Below are 16,126 nucleotides of genomic sequence, written 5' to 3'. Positions count from 1 at the left end.
GCGGAGAGCAGAGGCAGCTCTTCTCTGACCCGGTGCTCGTGCAGGCGCAGCTCCCTGACATCAGTCAGCAGGCTCCTCTCTCATGTTTATCTAGTGATGGTTACCCCAAAAGGGGGGAGAAGCAGACCACAGAGATCGCCCAGTAATTCTGTTCCTGAAGCCTGGATTCCCATCAGTGAAAGATTTACAGAGATATTGGGGAGGTCTCAGGAAGGGGAGAGAGGAAGGGAAAATGGTAACAAGAAGAAGGAAAGCAGACCAAGAATAATAGGATGGAGGGGACATGGCTTATGAGCCTTGGCCAGGACCTTGTACTTTTAAACCATATATTAAAAGTTTATATGTCCATCCTCTACCAGAAATTGTCATATTTTCACCACTGCTTGTCTCAAGAATAGCTTGCATATAATGTATTTTTCTGTATATGATTGTGTATAATACATAGAAGATGCATCTTTGCTCTCATGAGTTTATATCTAACATCATACATGGACTATGAATAAATAAAATTAAATTTCTTGTCCCTGTTTCTAGCTTTATTTTTCTATGGCATGGTTAGTAACCTAACACCTTAAATATTTCCCTTCTTTGTTTTGTGTCTGGAATAATCTCCATTGCCCCCTTGGATATAAGCTCCACAGTGCAGGGATATTTGTTTTGTACACTGCTTCATTTATTTCACATTCAAGTAAGGTTGGGATAAACAATTAAACACAAAAATAATATCAGGTAATAATAATATCAGGTAATAATAGGAAGAAAACTGAAAATCTAAGAATACCATGTCTTTCCAATGTGAGGGAGGGTAATTGGAAAGAGTCCCCTAATGAGATGATGTTAGTGTGGTGGGATGGATGAAGTGGTAGAGATTCAGGCATGCAGAGTGTCTGAGAGCCTTGGATCTAAACTTATCAATGCTGGGCACCATCTTTCTTTCCTTCCCAGACTTTGTGCAAAAGAGTTAAATAGGAATGAATCTACCTAGAAATTTGTCCCAGGCTCAAAGAGTTTCCATTTGGAGCACTAATGGGAATAGGGAAATTTTTAAATCTGGAGAAACCAGGTAATGCTCTTAGACCCCCTTGCCTTTCTTCTGCTGACCCCAAGGTGGGTCTCTGTAGTACCAATCAGGATGAAGCATAGGGTAAATTTCAGTCCTTTGAACATCTTCTTAAATGCTACTATGTCATCTGCTGCAATGAGCCTAAGAGAAAAGAACAAACCCCAGATCCAAGGGGCTGACACGGCATCAAAACTGGCTTCTTTCAAGCTTTAACCTTTGTTCCCTATGAGAAAGCTCATCTAGTTGGGGGGGAAAAGCCAAGGGAGGTTTTGTTCACAGCATAGATATGATGGTATCTTCATCCATTCCAGGCAGTGAACTTGTAGTTGGATGTTAGGTGGCAACATTTAGGTTTGACTTTGTACAGAGCATCCTAGTAGGGGCCCCTCACCTCGTCACCAAATTGGAAATAGTTCCTCATCTTAATCTGTGCTCCTTCTCTCTTAAGAGAAGGACCAAGTGGAGCAGCATTTCTTTTCTTTTGATCTCTAGGTTTCCCAAGGAGCGGAAACAAGGACTGAATGATGAGTAATCACTCAAGTGTCACTGAATTCTGCCTTTTAGGGTTCTCAGGGTCCCAAGAACTACACCATGTTCTTTTTGCTGTATTCTTTCTCTTCTACTCAGTGACAATAATTGGCAACATGGTCATCATTGTGATTGTCTGTGTCGATAAACGTCTGCAGTCCCCCATGTATTTCTTCCTGGGTCATCTCTCTGCCTTGGAGATCATGATCACGTCCCTTATTGTCCCTGCGATGCTCTGGGGGTTGCTGCTGCCTGGAATGCAGACAATATCTCTGACTGCATGTGTCGCCCAGCTCTTCCTGTACCTTGCTCTGGGGACCACAGAGTTTGCATTGGTGGGAGCAATGGCTGTGGACCGTTACGTGGCTGTCTGTAACCCTTTGAGGTACAATACCATTATGAACAGCCACACCTGCATCTCGGTGGTGACTGGGTCATGGGTGTTTGGGTTCCTTTCCGAAATCTGGCCAGTCTATGCCACATTTCAGTTTACCTTCTGCAAATCAAACGTCTTAGACCATTTTTTCTGTGACCGAGGTCAGTTGCTCAAGCTGTCCTGTGATGACACTCTTTTCACAGAGTTTGTTCTGTTTTTAATGGCTGTTTTCATTATCATTGGTTCTCTGGCCCCAACAATTGTCTCCTACACCTACATCGTATCCACCATCCTCAAGATCCCCACTGCCTCCGGCCGCAGGAAAGCCTTCTCTACGTGTGCCTCCCACTTCACCTTTGTTGTCATCGGCTATGGCAGCTGCTTGTTCCTCTACATGAAACCAAAACAAACGCAGGCAGCTGAGTACAATAAGATAGTCTCCCTGTTGATTTCCGTGTTAACCCCTTTGCTGAACCCTTTCATCTTCACTCTCCGGAATGACAAAGTCAAAGAGGCCCTTCGAGATGGAGTGAAACACGGCTGTCAACTCCTCAAGGGTTAGCTCTTCTCTCAGTTCCTTTTTTCAGTGGAACAGTCTGCATTATGAATTATTAGGGAACCTAGAAAACACTAAGTTTTCTCCTATTTTACCATCATCACCATCACAAAAATTAAATAAGATGTGCAACTTCTGATCAGGCCATGTAAAGGCAGGTAAAAATAAAACCCATTCTCTGCTCACTTGAGTCTCATTGCCTTAGTTTAAACTGCTATTTTGCATCCACTACTGTACTCAAAGAATCATATTCTTGTGATGTGGGAGGAACCAGAGAAATGACATACATCCATGTTTCTATGTACTCTGTTGGTCAAATTATTTCCTGGGGGAGAAATAACATGAGGTGCTGTGGTGAGATATATGGCATAATCAAGGGCCAAAGGCAGAGATATTCTCCTTGTTTCTTTATCAGCTATTACTAGTTCTTTTCCTACATTTCTGTGAAATTTCTTGACAAGATGTCCATATGGTTTAAAGTATCCTATGGTTCTCTTTTTTTCTGGTTGTTTTTCATGTTATCCTGACCTGATTGCTATTGGGAAGTATGTATGATGCATGCCTCAAAAGAATACATATGAGGTATGTATGCCTTAAAAGTATCTAGAGTGGTGACATGTGGATTGGAGTCCTTCTTCTCTGGCAAATCTTGGTGACCTAAAGAAGACGGAAATACCTGGGGATTGGAAGCAGGCAAAAGTTCTGTCTGCTAAACCTCAGAGCATTGCTTTAGCCTCTCCCTTTTGAGGTGTGTATGCGATGTTGTAATTGTTTGGTCACTGTCATGCCTGACTCTTTGCGACCCCATGGACTACAGCACAACAGGCTTTGATGTCCTTCACTGTCTCCTGGAGTTTGCTCAGATTCAAGACTATTGAGTTGGTGATGCTATCTAACCATCTTATCCTCTGCTGCCCTCTCTCCTTTTGCCTTCAATCTTTCCCAGAATCAGGGTCTTTTTCAGTGAGTCAGCTCTTCATATAAACTGGCCAAGTATTGGAGTTTCAGCTTCAGCATCAGTCCTTCCAATGAATATTTGGGACTGATTTCCTTTAGGATTGACTGGTTTGATCTCCTTGCAGCCCAAGGGACTCTCAAGAGTCTTCTCCAACACTGAAGTTTGAAAGCATCAGTTCTTTGTTGCTCTTCATTCTTTGTGGTGCAACTCTCAAATCCATACACGACTACTGGAAAAAACATAGCTTTAACTAGACGGACCTTTGTTGGCAAAGTGAAGTCTCTGCTTTTTAATATACTGTCTAGGTTTGTCATAGCTTTTCTTCCAAGGAGTAAGAATCTTTTAATTTCATGGCTATAGTCACTATCTGCACTGATTTTGGAGCCCAAGAAAAGAAAATCTGTTAGTTCTTCCACTTTTCCCCTATCTATTTGCCATGACAAAATAAGAACAGATGCCATGATCTTAGTTTTTTGAATGTTGAGTTTTAAGCCCATTTTTTCACTCTCCCTTTTCACCCTTATCAAGAGGCTCTTTAGTTCCTCTTCAGTTTCTGGCATTAGAGTGGTATCACCTGCATATCCAAAGTTGTTGATATTTCTCTTGGCAATCTTGATTCTGGCTTGTGGTTCATCCAGCCCAGCATTTGGCATGATGTACTCTGCATCATTTCATGGGAAATAGATGGGGAAACAGTGGAAACAGTGTCAGACTTTATTTTTGGGGGCTCCAAAACCACTGCAGATGGTGATTGCAGCCATGAAATTAAAAGATGCTTACTCCTTGGAAGGAAAGTTATGACCAACCTAGACAGCATATTTGGAGAAGGCAATGGCACCCCACTCCAGTACTCTTGCCTGGAGAATCCCATGGACAGAGGAGCCTGGTGGGCTGGAGTCCATGGGATCGCTAAGAGTCGGACACGACTAAAGCGACTTAGCAGCAGCAGCAGCAGCAGACAGCATATTAAAAAGCAGACACATTACTTTGTCAACAATGGTCCGTCTAGTCAAGGTTGTGGTTTTTCCAGTGGTCATGTATGGATGTGAGAGTAGGATTGTGAAGAAAGCTGAGTGCTGAAGAATTGATGCTTTTGAACTGTGGTGTTGGAGAAGACTCTTGAGAGTCCCTTGGACTGCAAGGAGATCCAACCAGTCCATCCTAAAGGAGATCAGTCCTGGGTGTTCTTTGGAAGGAATGATGCTAAAGCTGAAACTCCAGTACTTTGGCCACCTCATGCAAAGAGTTGACTCATTGGAAAAGACTCTGATGCTGGGAGGGATTGGGGGCAGGAGGAAAAGGGGACCACAGAGGATGAGATGGCTGGATGGCTTCACCGACTTGAAGGACATGAGTTTGAGTGAACTCCAGGAGTTGGTGATGGGCAGGGAGGCCTGGCATGCTGCAATTCATGGGGTCGCAGAGTCAGACATGACTGAGCGACTGAACTGAGCTGAACTCTGCATATAAATTAAATGAACAGGATGACAATATACAGCCTTGTATTCCTTTCCCAATTTTTTACTCATCAGTTGTTCCATGTAAGGTTCTAACAGTTGTTTCTTGACCCACATACAGGTTTCTTAGGAGAGAGTTAAGGTGGTCTGGTATTCCCATCTCTTTAAGAATTTTTCACAGTTTGTTATGATTCACACAATCAAAAGCTTTAGCACAGTCAATGAAGCAAAGTAGATGTTGTTCTGAAATTCCCTTGCTTTCTTTATGATCCAGTGAATGTTGACAGTTTGATGTCTGGTTCCTCTGCCTTTGCTAAATCCAACTTGTACTTCTGGAAGTTCTCCTTTCAAGTACTGCTAAAGCCTAGCTTGAAGGATTTTGAACATAACCTTGCTAGTATACGAAATGAGTGCAATTGTATGGTAGTTTGTACACTCTTTGGCATGCCCTTCTTTGGGATTGGAATGAAAAGTGACTTTTTCCAGTCCTGTGGCCACTGCTGCGTTTTCCAAATTTGCTGACATATTGAGAGCAACACTTTAACATCATCATCTTTTAGAATTTTGAATAGTTCATCTGGAATTCCATCACCTCCCCTAGCCTTGTTTGTAGTAATGCTTCCTAAGGCCCACTTGACTTCAGACTGCAAGGATGTCAGGTCCTAACTGAGTGAACATACCATTGTGGTTTTCTGGATCATTAAGACCTTTTTTTGTACAGCTCTTCTGTGTATTCTTGCCACCTCTTCTTAATCTCTTCTGCTTCTGTTGGGTCCTTACTGTTTCATCCTTTATTGTGCCCATCCTTGCACGAAACATTCCCTTAGTATCTCCAACATTTTTGAAGAGATCTCTAGTCTTTCCCTTTGCATTCTTTTCTTCTACTTCTTTGCACTGTTCATTTATGAAGGCCTTCTTATCTTTCCTTTCCTTTCCTCTGGAGCTCTGCCTTCATTGTATGTGATAGAGACACATGACGGTGAAGTGACTAATTCTGGAACGAGTATCCTTTGTTTGTTACTGCTGAAAGGAACGTTGTCTAGACTTCTCCTGGACCCAGACTTCAGACTACATAATGCCTTCTGATTCTTTGTTTCCAGCCCACATGCACCTTTCATAGATTTTCTCTGTGGGCCAACTACAACCAATGAGTCACTACCCACTTCATTCCCAGCCCCTCAGCAGTTCCAGGGCATGGCTGTTAGGCATTGTAGTAGTTGAAATTTCATATTGTCGGAGGCAGGGCTTTGGCGGTAGGAGTTTAGGACATGATGGCACAGCACATCCTGCCAGTCCTCAACTGAGAGAGGCAAACAACCTGCCCGGCAGGGGTTAACTGACTCGCTCGTTTCCCAAGAGTACTATGAGACGATGCCTACCTTTTGGGAAGCAGAGGCAAGACCACCATGTCTACTGAGTTACTTGTACTGAATAGGAGCTCCAGACAAGGTGGTGAGTGAGTCCTTCAGTCCAAGCCATGCTCTGCTACCAGCCAAGCATCCCTGGTGGGCACCTGGTGGGCATGCACTGGCCGAGAAAGGATTGACACCTCCAACACAGGTAGCCCCTGCCCTGTTCATTTCATGAGGCCTGTGCTCACTAGAGGAACCTCATTGTTCTCACTCACTTCTGCTTCTCTAATTCTCACAAAAGCTTTCTCTGTCGCACATTGTCCTCAGGCTGCTGGCAGCAATTCACATCTGGGAAGATAGCCTCTTGGTCTGGCCTCCAGTTTCCTTGCCTCTTCCACTTGTCGTCACTGTGACTCTTTGGCTTGTTTCATTTTCACACCCCACTTCCCTGTCTCTTAGTCCTCTCCCTTTGTCCTCCAGTTCTAAGCTTCCTCTTTTTCCCCTTTTTTTTACATTCCCCCTCATCTCCCCAGGAGAGTAGGCTCTGACCTCCCACTGCTGACACCCTCCTCTTCGTCCCATCCCCCTCCTCCCACGTTCCATTCTCCTCCTTCTCCTCCTCAATGACTCAGGTTCCAGACAGCCTCTTGCAGGGCCCCTGTTGTTTCACTCACTTTCTCAGATGAATCTGTCCAAGAAGGGGGGGGCACATCCCTTTCCCCCAACTCTAGGATGTAAGAGAAGAAGAGTCCAGGCAGTGTGCCTTGGTATGGAACATTAAACGCTTCTTGTGCCCAGGTTTTTCTCTTTGTGTCTTGGTATTGAATGAAGGAAGGTTATTAACTGCATTAGTCTGATTGGACTGCCAAACGAACTCTGTTGCCTGGGTGGCTTTAATACCAGGATTTATTTCTCACAGTTGTGGAGCCTGAGAAGTTCAAGATCATGTTCTGGTTAGTTTGGTTTTTGGTGAGGGGTCTCTTTGGCTTCTCTCTGTATCCACATGTGGCCCTGAGGGGTACATATGGGGAGTGTGTGCTCTTGTGTCTCAATGTGTAGTGAGACTAGTTTTGTGCGCTTAAGCCCCCATCCTATCAACCTCACTTAACCTTAATTACTTAGATGCTCTGTCTTCAAATGCAGCTGCACTAGGGTTTAGGACTTCAGCATATGGATTTTGAGGATACAAACATTTCATCTGTATCCCTCTACTCTTGCAATGTAAGCTTATTCTCATCTAGGATGTCTGCTTTATCTCCCACTGAGTGCTGGGAACTAGGATCTGTCTGTCCACTGGGGGTTTTGGTGTCCCGAGTTACAGGTGTCTTTCATACAAAAATAAAATGAGATGCCTCACATCCACCTCCACTATTATATACACACAGTAAAAGCTCAATAAGCTTATTGCTCTGGTCACAGCTGAACACAGATGCAATTAATACAGGAATCTACAAAGAAATAGACTGCTATTTGAAAGGTTTTCTCCATGTAATTAGCATGGTGCAAAATAATTTTTATGTGTACTTGGAGATATATCAGATTGAACATGTTTCCATTTTGACAAATTTCAACACTGGCCTATGTTAACATAAACTCTGAGTTCTTATGGTTACAGTGAATACAAAAACAAAACCAGAGAGAAAGCTACTTCTATCCTCAAGTTTTTAATAGTCTCTCTTCTGAAATTATTCCTTGGTGAAAGTATCTGTGACATATCTCTGTGACAGTATCTGTGACTTATCTCTTAGAGGACATTCATTTTTTCTGTTTTATTTCCTATAGGTATTCCTCTATAGCTACATTTCAGTTCAGTTCAGTCGCTTAGTCATGTCCGACTCTTTGCGACCCCATGAATCGCAGCACGCCAGGCCTCCCTGTCCATCACCAACTCCCGGAGTTCACTCAGACTCATGTCCATCGAGTCAGTGATGCCATCCAGCCACCTCATCCTCTGTCGTCCCCTTCTCCTCCTGCCCCCAAGATGCATAAATATTGATATATATGATATAACTTAAAATATTAATTTCCTACTGTATACTTATCAGGATGTAAGGAATAAAAAGGATGTGATATACAATTAAAACTACTATGCCTTCTGGATTGCCACCACAAACATTTATTTTTTCTGTGCTTAAGTCAAATATATCCATTTTTTATTAATATGAATAGTAATTCTCAAAACTGAAATACAACTGGACTCAGGTTTGTCTGGCTCCATAGTTAATTTTTAAACTCTTTGTTATTTTGTTTAATGATTTTTTCAGTAGAGACACTGAATATAATTTTTATATCATATGATTGATTTTTATATTTTGAATACCTACTGAATATAATAAACTTTGTTAAATGCTTTGGAAGTATGTGGGTGGAAGGGAACAATTATTGATTGTATAGTAAATATCTTGTAATTTCTCTATATCTTTACTCAATTCTGGCAATATTTCTGTAAGGTAAGTGATATGATGTCATTTTACAAATTAGAAAATAGAAGGTCAAATAGGTTAAGTAACTTGCCAAAGTTTACTCAGCCATCAACCATATCACATCCATCAGATTGGAAAAAAATAAAATTATGGGGATACTAAGAGTTTATGTGAAATGTAGAGAATAGACTTTTATTCATTTCAGATGTGAGTATAAAATATTATGGTCTGTGTAATTAGAGAGTAACAGAATTAATAAACATGAACTGTGTATATGCTGTGACCTATTTTCAAGTTGACTCTTTCTTCAGATGTGATCAGTCTGCTGGTAGGCACGTGAAAGGAATTCTCCATCTCCCATGCAGTGTTTTTTAACTTATAATATTTTCATTTGATTCTCTCTTACAATTTTTATCTCTTTGCTAAAATTCCTCTCTTGTATATGCCTGTTACCCACCTTCTCAACTGCATCACATGACATAATAATCATAGTTAAGTTACTCTGGCATTAGGTGAATATTTTCTAGTATAATATTTTAAATCCTCTTAAATACTTGATTTTTCCTTCAATTTTTGAGTCACATTTTTAGTGGATTCTGTGGAGTTTACCAAATATGTCTTAACTTAGAAGCGACTTTAGATTTATACTCACAATGCCCATTGGATGTAGAAACATTACTCCTGTATAGCTCTATTCTCTTCTACCCTTCTGTGCTGTTACTATGCATGTTGCATCTCTATAATCACAAATTTAACCTTACATTGTTCCCATTATTACTTTATGTATTTTTTAAAGAAGTTGGAAGAAAACAGGAGCAAGGGCATATTTTTAGTATTTGTTATATGAACCTTGTTTACCCTTTCTAGTTCTCTTCTTTTGTTCCTCAGATTCAAGATGACATTTAGTATCATTTTCTTATTCCAAAACAACTTTGCTTCTACTCACTACCTTTGTGCTATTATTGGAAAATATATTACATTTCCATTTGTTATCCACTCAACATTTATATTGTTATTGTTTTATATAGTGATTTTTTAGATCAGCAAATGGAAAGCAGGAAAAATATACACCCACACTGACTTTTATAATTACTAAATTATCTTTGCCAGTGCTTTTCCTGCACTGTATAGATTCTAATTATCATCTGGGGTCATTTGCTTTTAATCAAAGAACTTATTTTAGTATTTCTTGTAAGGAGGGGTGGGTAACATTAGTAAAAAGTTTTTCTGTTTTTGTTGATCTGGGAATGCTTCTATTTTGCCTTCATTTTTGAGAGACTGCTTTCCTGGATATAAGAATCTTGACTGTCTGTTTTTTTCCTTCATCACTTTAAATACATGATCCCACAGCATTCTGGTCTTACTTGTTCAGATGAGACGTCAGTATTAACCTTAACTGGGTCTCATACATACAATGTCATTTTGTTCTTGCTGCTTTGAAGATTTTTTCCTCTATCTCTTGGCAGTTTTAATATTATGTGTTTCTTGTGTGGATCTGGATTTATCTTTCTTGGATTTGTAAAGTAATGTTTACTTTACATTGTTTTATGTAAAGTATTTTATTTTATTTACAATGTTTTACTTTACATCATTGACTTTGGAAAGTTTTCAACCATCATTTCCTTAAGTATTTATTTCTCTCCTCTGTGTTTCGTCTGTTCTTTTAGTAACATTCTTATGTGATGGTGTACTTAATGGAGTCCCATATTTTTCTGAGGCTTTGTTCATCTTTTTCATTTCTTTTTACATTTCTATGAAATATGAATAGGTTTTTCTAAGGGCAACACAGATCTCTGTGTACTAAAAATTGTTAAATTTAACTACATAAGAGTGAATTTTTTATGTGTGAAAAAATATGCAAAAATAAAAGCATGAAATAAAAGTAATTTTATATGGATGTAAATTTCACTTATAAACTCGTAAGTTCAATAAAGACAAGCATAAATTGTTTTAAAAACACTGAAAATAGTTAAACATGTTTAAAATTAAAGATTGGAAATTCAGCAATAGTGTTTTTAAAATAATAGATATTTTTCAGAGAATGTGTTGAAAATAATATCAGTGAACATAGTGGACATGATCTCTTTGATAAGGTATATTTGATGAAGAATATTACCTTCCATGTGCTTCCCTGGTATCTCAGCTGGTAAAGAATCCACCTGCAATGCAGGTGACCCCTGTTCAATTCCTGGGTCAGGAAGATCCCCTGGAGAAAGGATAGGCTACCTACTCCAGCATTCTTGGGCTTCCCTTGTGGCTCAGCTGGTAAAGAATCTGCCTGCAATGTGAGAGGTCTGGGTTTGATCCCTGGGTTGGGAAGATCCCCTGGGGAAGGGAAAGGCTCCCCACTCCAGTATTCTGGCCTGGATAATCCCGTGGACTGTATAGTTCATGGGGTCACAAAGAGTCGGATATGACTGAGTGACTTTCACTTTCATTACCTTCCATAATGACACACACACACACACTCACTCACACAAGCAGAAACCTATACTTTTACAAGTATAAGTGACTCTTTACAGAATCACTTTGATAAAGAAACTGTAAGTTTTCTTTAGGTCTGAGTAGGCTCTTTGAGCACTCTGTGTCTGGGTATAAGGAAGGAGATTTGGGCAGAGGAGGAAGAGCTGAGCTGTGTTGCAACAGAGGCTTCAATCTCATGGGAAGCTCTGGGTTTAGGACGGCTCTTTAAACGTGTCCCAATTTGTGTCCCTACTTGAAACACAGGGGCTGGGCATTTGCACTCCTGCACCAGCAGCCACTGGATCCCAGCTGCCTTAAAGTTAAAGTAAACGTTGCTCAATTGTGTCTGATTCTTTGTGATCCCATGGACTATACAGTCCATGCTATTCAGGCCAGAATACTGGAGTGGGGAGCCTTTCCCTTCTCCAGGGGATTTTCCTGACCTAGGAATCAAACCCAGGTCTCCCTCATTGCAGGAGGATGCTTTACCAGCTGAGTCACCAGGGAAGCCCAAGAATACTGGAGTAGGTAGCCTATCCCTTCTCCAGAGGATCTTACCGACCCAGGAATTGAACCAGGGTCTCCTGCATTGCAGGCAGATTCTTTACCAAATTAGCCACCAGGAGAGCCCCGGCTGCTTTAGGGGAAGGCCTATTATCTTAGAAGAGGTATTTCTCTCTCCTGAGGGCAATTTCTGGGGATAGTCTCAGCTGTGGGCTGGAGGAATAAAGGCCTTAGTCCTGAAATGGGTCTGGGCAATGCACACAGCCATTTACTATGAGGTATTTGTAGAGCACCTGGCAGGGACCCTGAGCATGCCTCAGGGAGTAGGGAAGCATCTGCAAGAGAGTGATCATTCAGTGGCATCTGGCTCTAACTTGCTGAGCTGCGTGGGATGGAATGAGCATTCAAAGAAGTGGAGCAGCATGCAGTAAAACCTTTGAAAGAACTGGAAGCATATCAGTGTTTCTGGAAGCATAGGATGAAGACTGAGTAGCACAAGATGAAATCAGGAAAAAAAAAAAGCATTTTGTAGAACTCATTCAGGGCTTTATAAGACTTGGGGCTTTGACCAAAAGGCAGTGAGAAGCTTTTAATCAGCGGAGAGACTCGATCCAGTCTGTGGTTTAAAACATCTCTCAGACTGCTGTGGGGAGAACAAAGAGGGAAGCAAAAGAGGAGTGAAGATCACTGAGGGGGCAGAGGAGCAGGCAAGAAAGGGCTATTCCCTCATTCTTTCTTCAGCGGGTAGGAACTTTATGCTTGAGGTAATAGCTCCATTTATTCCACTGGGTCATCAAAATGGCTCTTACTTTCTTTGGACTGGGATGACTTTATGTCTTATCTGTGTCCCCGTTGTACTGCTTATGTGGGGAAGTCAGTTATAGACATGGTATTGCCTTGAGTTTCTGCCAGGTTTGAGTTTGGATATTCACTGAACAGTTTTACTCACCTGTCAAATCTAATAATTTAGACTTGTTTTAGGTCCTGGGCTTGTTGTAGCCTATAAATGCCCATATTATCTGGAAAGAGTTGAGTCTGACAAAAAGGTTAGTTTCTCGGAGGGCTTCCAAGACAAAAGGGGATGAGAGGAAGTCCGAGTCGGGGCCGAGAGGATCAGGGCGCCAGTAAGAGCTAGTGCACAGGCTCCATTTCTACTCTTTGCTGCCTCACCTTGGGCTAGGTGGAAATGAGGAAAACGGACAGCACGCCCTGACGTTTCACATGAGAAAACTCAAACCAGAAGGGTGAGAGCTCACACTGAATCAAAGACACATCTTACAGGTTGGAAAAAGAATTGGCATTCAAGTTCCTGATTCCAGGTTCAGTGATTTATCCATGACCTTCCACTAGTTTGAAATCCTTTCACTTTCACTTGAAGATTGTACTCTCAATGCTATAAGCTCTACTGCTGGGAGATATTGGTCTTCCTTTTTACAAAGTTTCTGTTAAAAAAAAAAATGTTTCTATTTGCCTCAGGTATATTTTCAGAAAAAGTTGATAGAACTTGGCCAGAGATACATGTGTTTATGGGAAGGTCTGAGAGTTGCCTGTCACACTCTGATATCCAGTAGATCTGCTCATAACCCCTCCACCTCCAACCTACAGGGGGATTCTACTCGTGCGTGTGTGCTCAGCTGTGTCCAGCTCTTTGTGACCCCACTGACTATAGCCCGCCAGGCTCCTCTGTCCATGGGATTTCCCAGGCAAGAACACTAGAGTGGATTGCCATTTCCTTCTCCAGGGAATCTTCCCAACCCAGGGATCAAACCCACATCTCCTGCATTGGCAAGCAGATTCTTTACCACTGAGACACCAGGGAAGCCCCTCACCTTTTTAGGTCCTCTTTAATTTCTCTCACCAGTGTTTTACAGTTTTAAGTGTTTAGGTCATGTACATAGATTGTTGAATATGTCTTTTATTTTTTTGTTTGGATGTTATGAATTATATTTTGGAGAAGGGCATGGTAACCCACTGAAGTATTCTTGCCTGGAGAATTCCATGGACAGAGGAACCTGGAAGGCTACTGTTCATGGGGTCACAAAGAGTCAGATATGACTAACACTTTAACTTTGATAAATTATATTTGTAACTTATAATATAATCATAATTTATACTTTCCATTTCCAATGTTCCTTGTTCAGTCCAGTTCAGTCGCTCAGTGACGTCTGACTATTTGCGACCCCATGGACTGCAGTGCTCCAGGCTTCCCTGTCCAAAACCAATTCCCAGAGCTTGCTCAAACTCATGTCCATTGAGTCGGTGATGCCATCAAACCATCTTATCCTCTGTCATCCCCTTCTCCTCCTGCCTCATGTTCCTTGTTATTGTAGAGTAATTTTATATTTTTTTGTAAATTGAGATTTTATCATGTGACCTTGATAAACATTCATTGCTTCCAGTAGCCTTTCTGTGGACTTCTTAGTATTTTGTCCATATAGGATTATGTCCCTGTGAAGAAATAATTTTATTGCTTTGTTTCCTAATGCTATGCTTTCAATTTCACTTTCTTGCTGTATTGCCTTCGCTAAGAATTCCAGTACAATGTTGAGTAGAAGGGGTGAGAGCAAACATCTTTGTCTTGTTCCCTGTCTTTGGGAAAAGCATTGTCTCTCATCATTCAGTTCAGTTCAGTTCAGTTCAGTTGCTCTGTCATGTTCAACTCTTTGTGACCCTATGAACTGCAGCATGCCGGGCCTCCCTGTACATCACCAAGTCCCAGAGCCTACCCAAACTCATGTCCATTGACTCGGTGATGCCATCCAGCCATCTCATCTTCTGTCATCCCTTTCTCCTCCTGCCCTTTATCTTTCCCAGCATCAGGGTCTTTTCAAATGAGTCAGTTCTCTGCATCAGGTGGCCAAAGCATGACTCATCTCCTTTAGGATGGATTGGTTGGATCCCCTTGCAGTCCAAGGGACTCTCAAGAGTCTTCTCCAACACCACAGTTCAAAAGCATCAATTCTTTGGCACTCAGCTTTCTTTATAGTCCAACTCTCACATCCATACGCGACTACTGAAAAAACCATAGCCTTGCCTAGACGGACCTTTGTTGGCAAAGTAATGTCTCTACTTTTTAATATGCTGTCTAGGATGGTCATAACTTTCCTTCCAAGGAGCAAGCATCTTTTAATTTCATGGCTGCAATCACCATCTGCAGTGATTTTGGAGCCCAGAAAAATAAAGTCTGACATTGTTTCCACTGTTTCCCCATCTACTTGCCATGAAGTGATGGGACCGGATGCCATGATCTTTGTTTTCTGAATGTTGAGCTTTAAGCCAACTTTTTCACTCTCCACTTTCACTTTCATCAAGAGGCTCTTTAGTTCCTCTTCACTTTCTGCCATAAGGGTGGTGTCATCTGCATATCTGAGGTACTTGATATTTCTCCTGGCAATCTTGATTTCAGCTTGTGTTTCTTCCAGTCCAGAGTTTCTCATGATGTACTCTGCTTATAAGTTAAATAAGCAGGGTGACAATATACAGCCTTGACGTACTCCTTCTCCTATTGGAACCAGTCTGTTGTTCCATGTCCAGTTCTAACTGTTGCTTCCTGACCTGCATACAGATTTCTCAAGAGGCAGATCAGGTGGTCTGCTATTCTCATCTCTTTCAGAATTTTCCAGTTGATTGTGATCCACGAAGTCAAAGGCTTTGGCATAGTCAATAAAGCAGAAATAGGTGTTTTTCTGGAACACTTTTGCTTTTTTGATGATACAGCAGATGTTGGCAATTTGATCTCTGGTTCCTCTGCCTTTTCTAAAACCAGCTTGAACATCTGGAATTTCACAGTTCACATATTGCTGAAGCCTGGCTTGGAGAATTTTGAGCATTACTTTACTAGCGTGTGAGATGAGTGCAATTGTGCATTAGTTTGAGCATTCTTTGGCATTGCCTTCCTTTGGGATTGGAATGAAAACTGACCTTTTCCAGTCCTGTGGCCACTACTGAGTTTTCCAAATTTGCTGACATATTGAGTGCAGCACTTTCACAGCAGCATCTTTCAGGATTTGCAATAACTCAACTGGAATTCCATCACCTCCACTAGCTTTGTTCATAGTGATGCTTCCTAAGGCCCACTTGACTTCGAATTCCAGGATGTCTGGCTCTAGGTGAGTGATTACACCATCCTGATTATCTGGGTCGTGAAGATCTTTTTTGTACAGTTCTTCTGTGTATTCTTGCCACCTCTTATTAATATCTTCTGTTTCTTTTAAGTCCCTACCATTTCTGTCCTTTATTGAGCCCATCTTTGCGTGAAATGTTCCCTTTGTGTCTGTAATTTTCTTGAAGAGATCTCTAGTCTTTTCCATTCTATTGTTTTCCTCTATTTCTTTGCATTGATCGCTGAGGAAGGCTTTCTTATCTCTCCTTGCTCTTCTTGGGAACTCTGCATTCAGATGTTTATATCTTTCCTTTTCTCCTTTGCTTTTTGCTTCTCTTCTTTTC

At 41.4% G+C, this 16,126-nt stretch overlaps 1 protein-coding gene across 1 annotated transcript; it reads left to right on the top strand.

The window, feature by feature from the left end:
• Positions 1 to 1,584: 1,584 nt before the first annotated feature.
• LOC129658713 (olfactory receptor 9A4-like) lies at positions 1,585 to 2,529 on the top strand. Its single transcript, XM_055589559.1, has one exon. The coding sequence runs from the start codon at positions 1,585 to 1,587 to the stop codon at positions 2,527 to 2,529; it is 945 nt and encodes a 314-aa protein (XP_055445534.1).
• Positions 2,530 to 16,126: the final 13,597 nt, after the last annotated feature.

This window comes from Bubalus kerabau, chromosome 8 (genome assembly GCF_029407905.1).
Source record: "Bubalus kerabau isolate K-KA32 ecotype Philippines breed swamp buffalo chromosome 8, PCC_UOA_SB_1v2, whole genome shotgun sequence".
In the NCBI taxonomy this organism is placed as follows: Eukaryota; Metazoa; Chordata; class Mammalia; order Artiodactyla; family Bovidae; genus Bubalus; species Bubalus kerabau.
Note: the sequence above shows the minus strand (reverse complement) of the source record. Positions and strands in the feature narration are given on the sequence as shown.

Coding starts and splice junctions, on each gene's coding strand:
- LOC129658713 (XM_055589559.1), top strand. CDS start 1,585: ATGATGAGTAATCACTCAAGTGTCACTGAATTCTGCCTTTTAGGGTTC.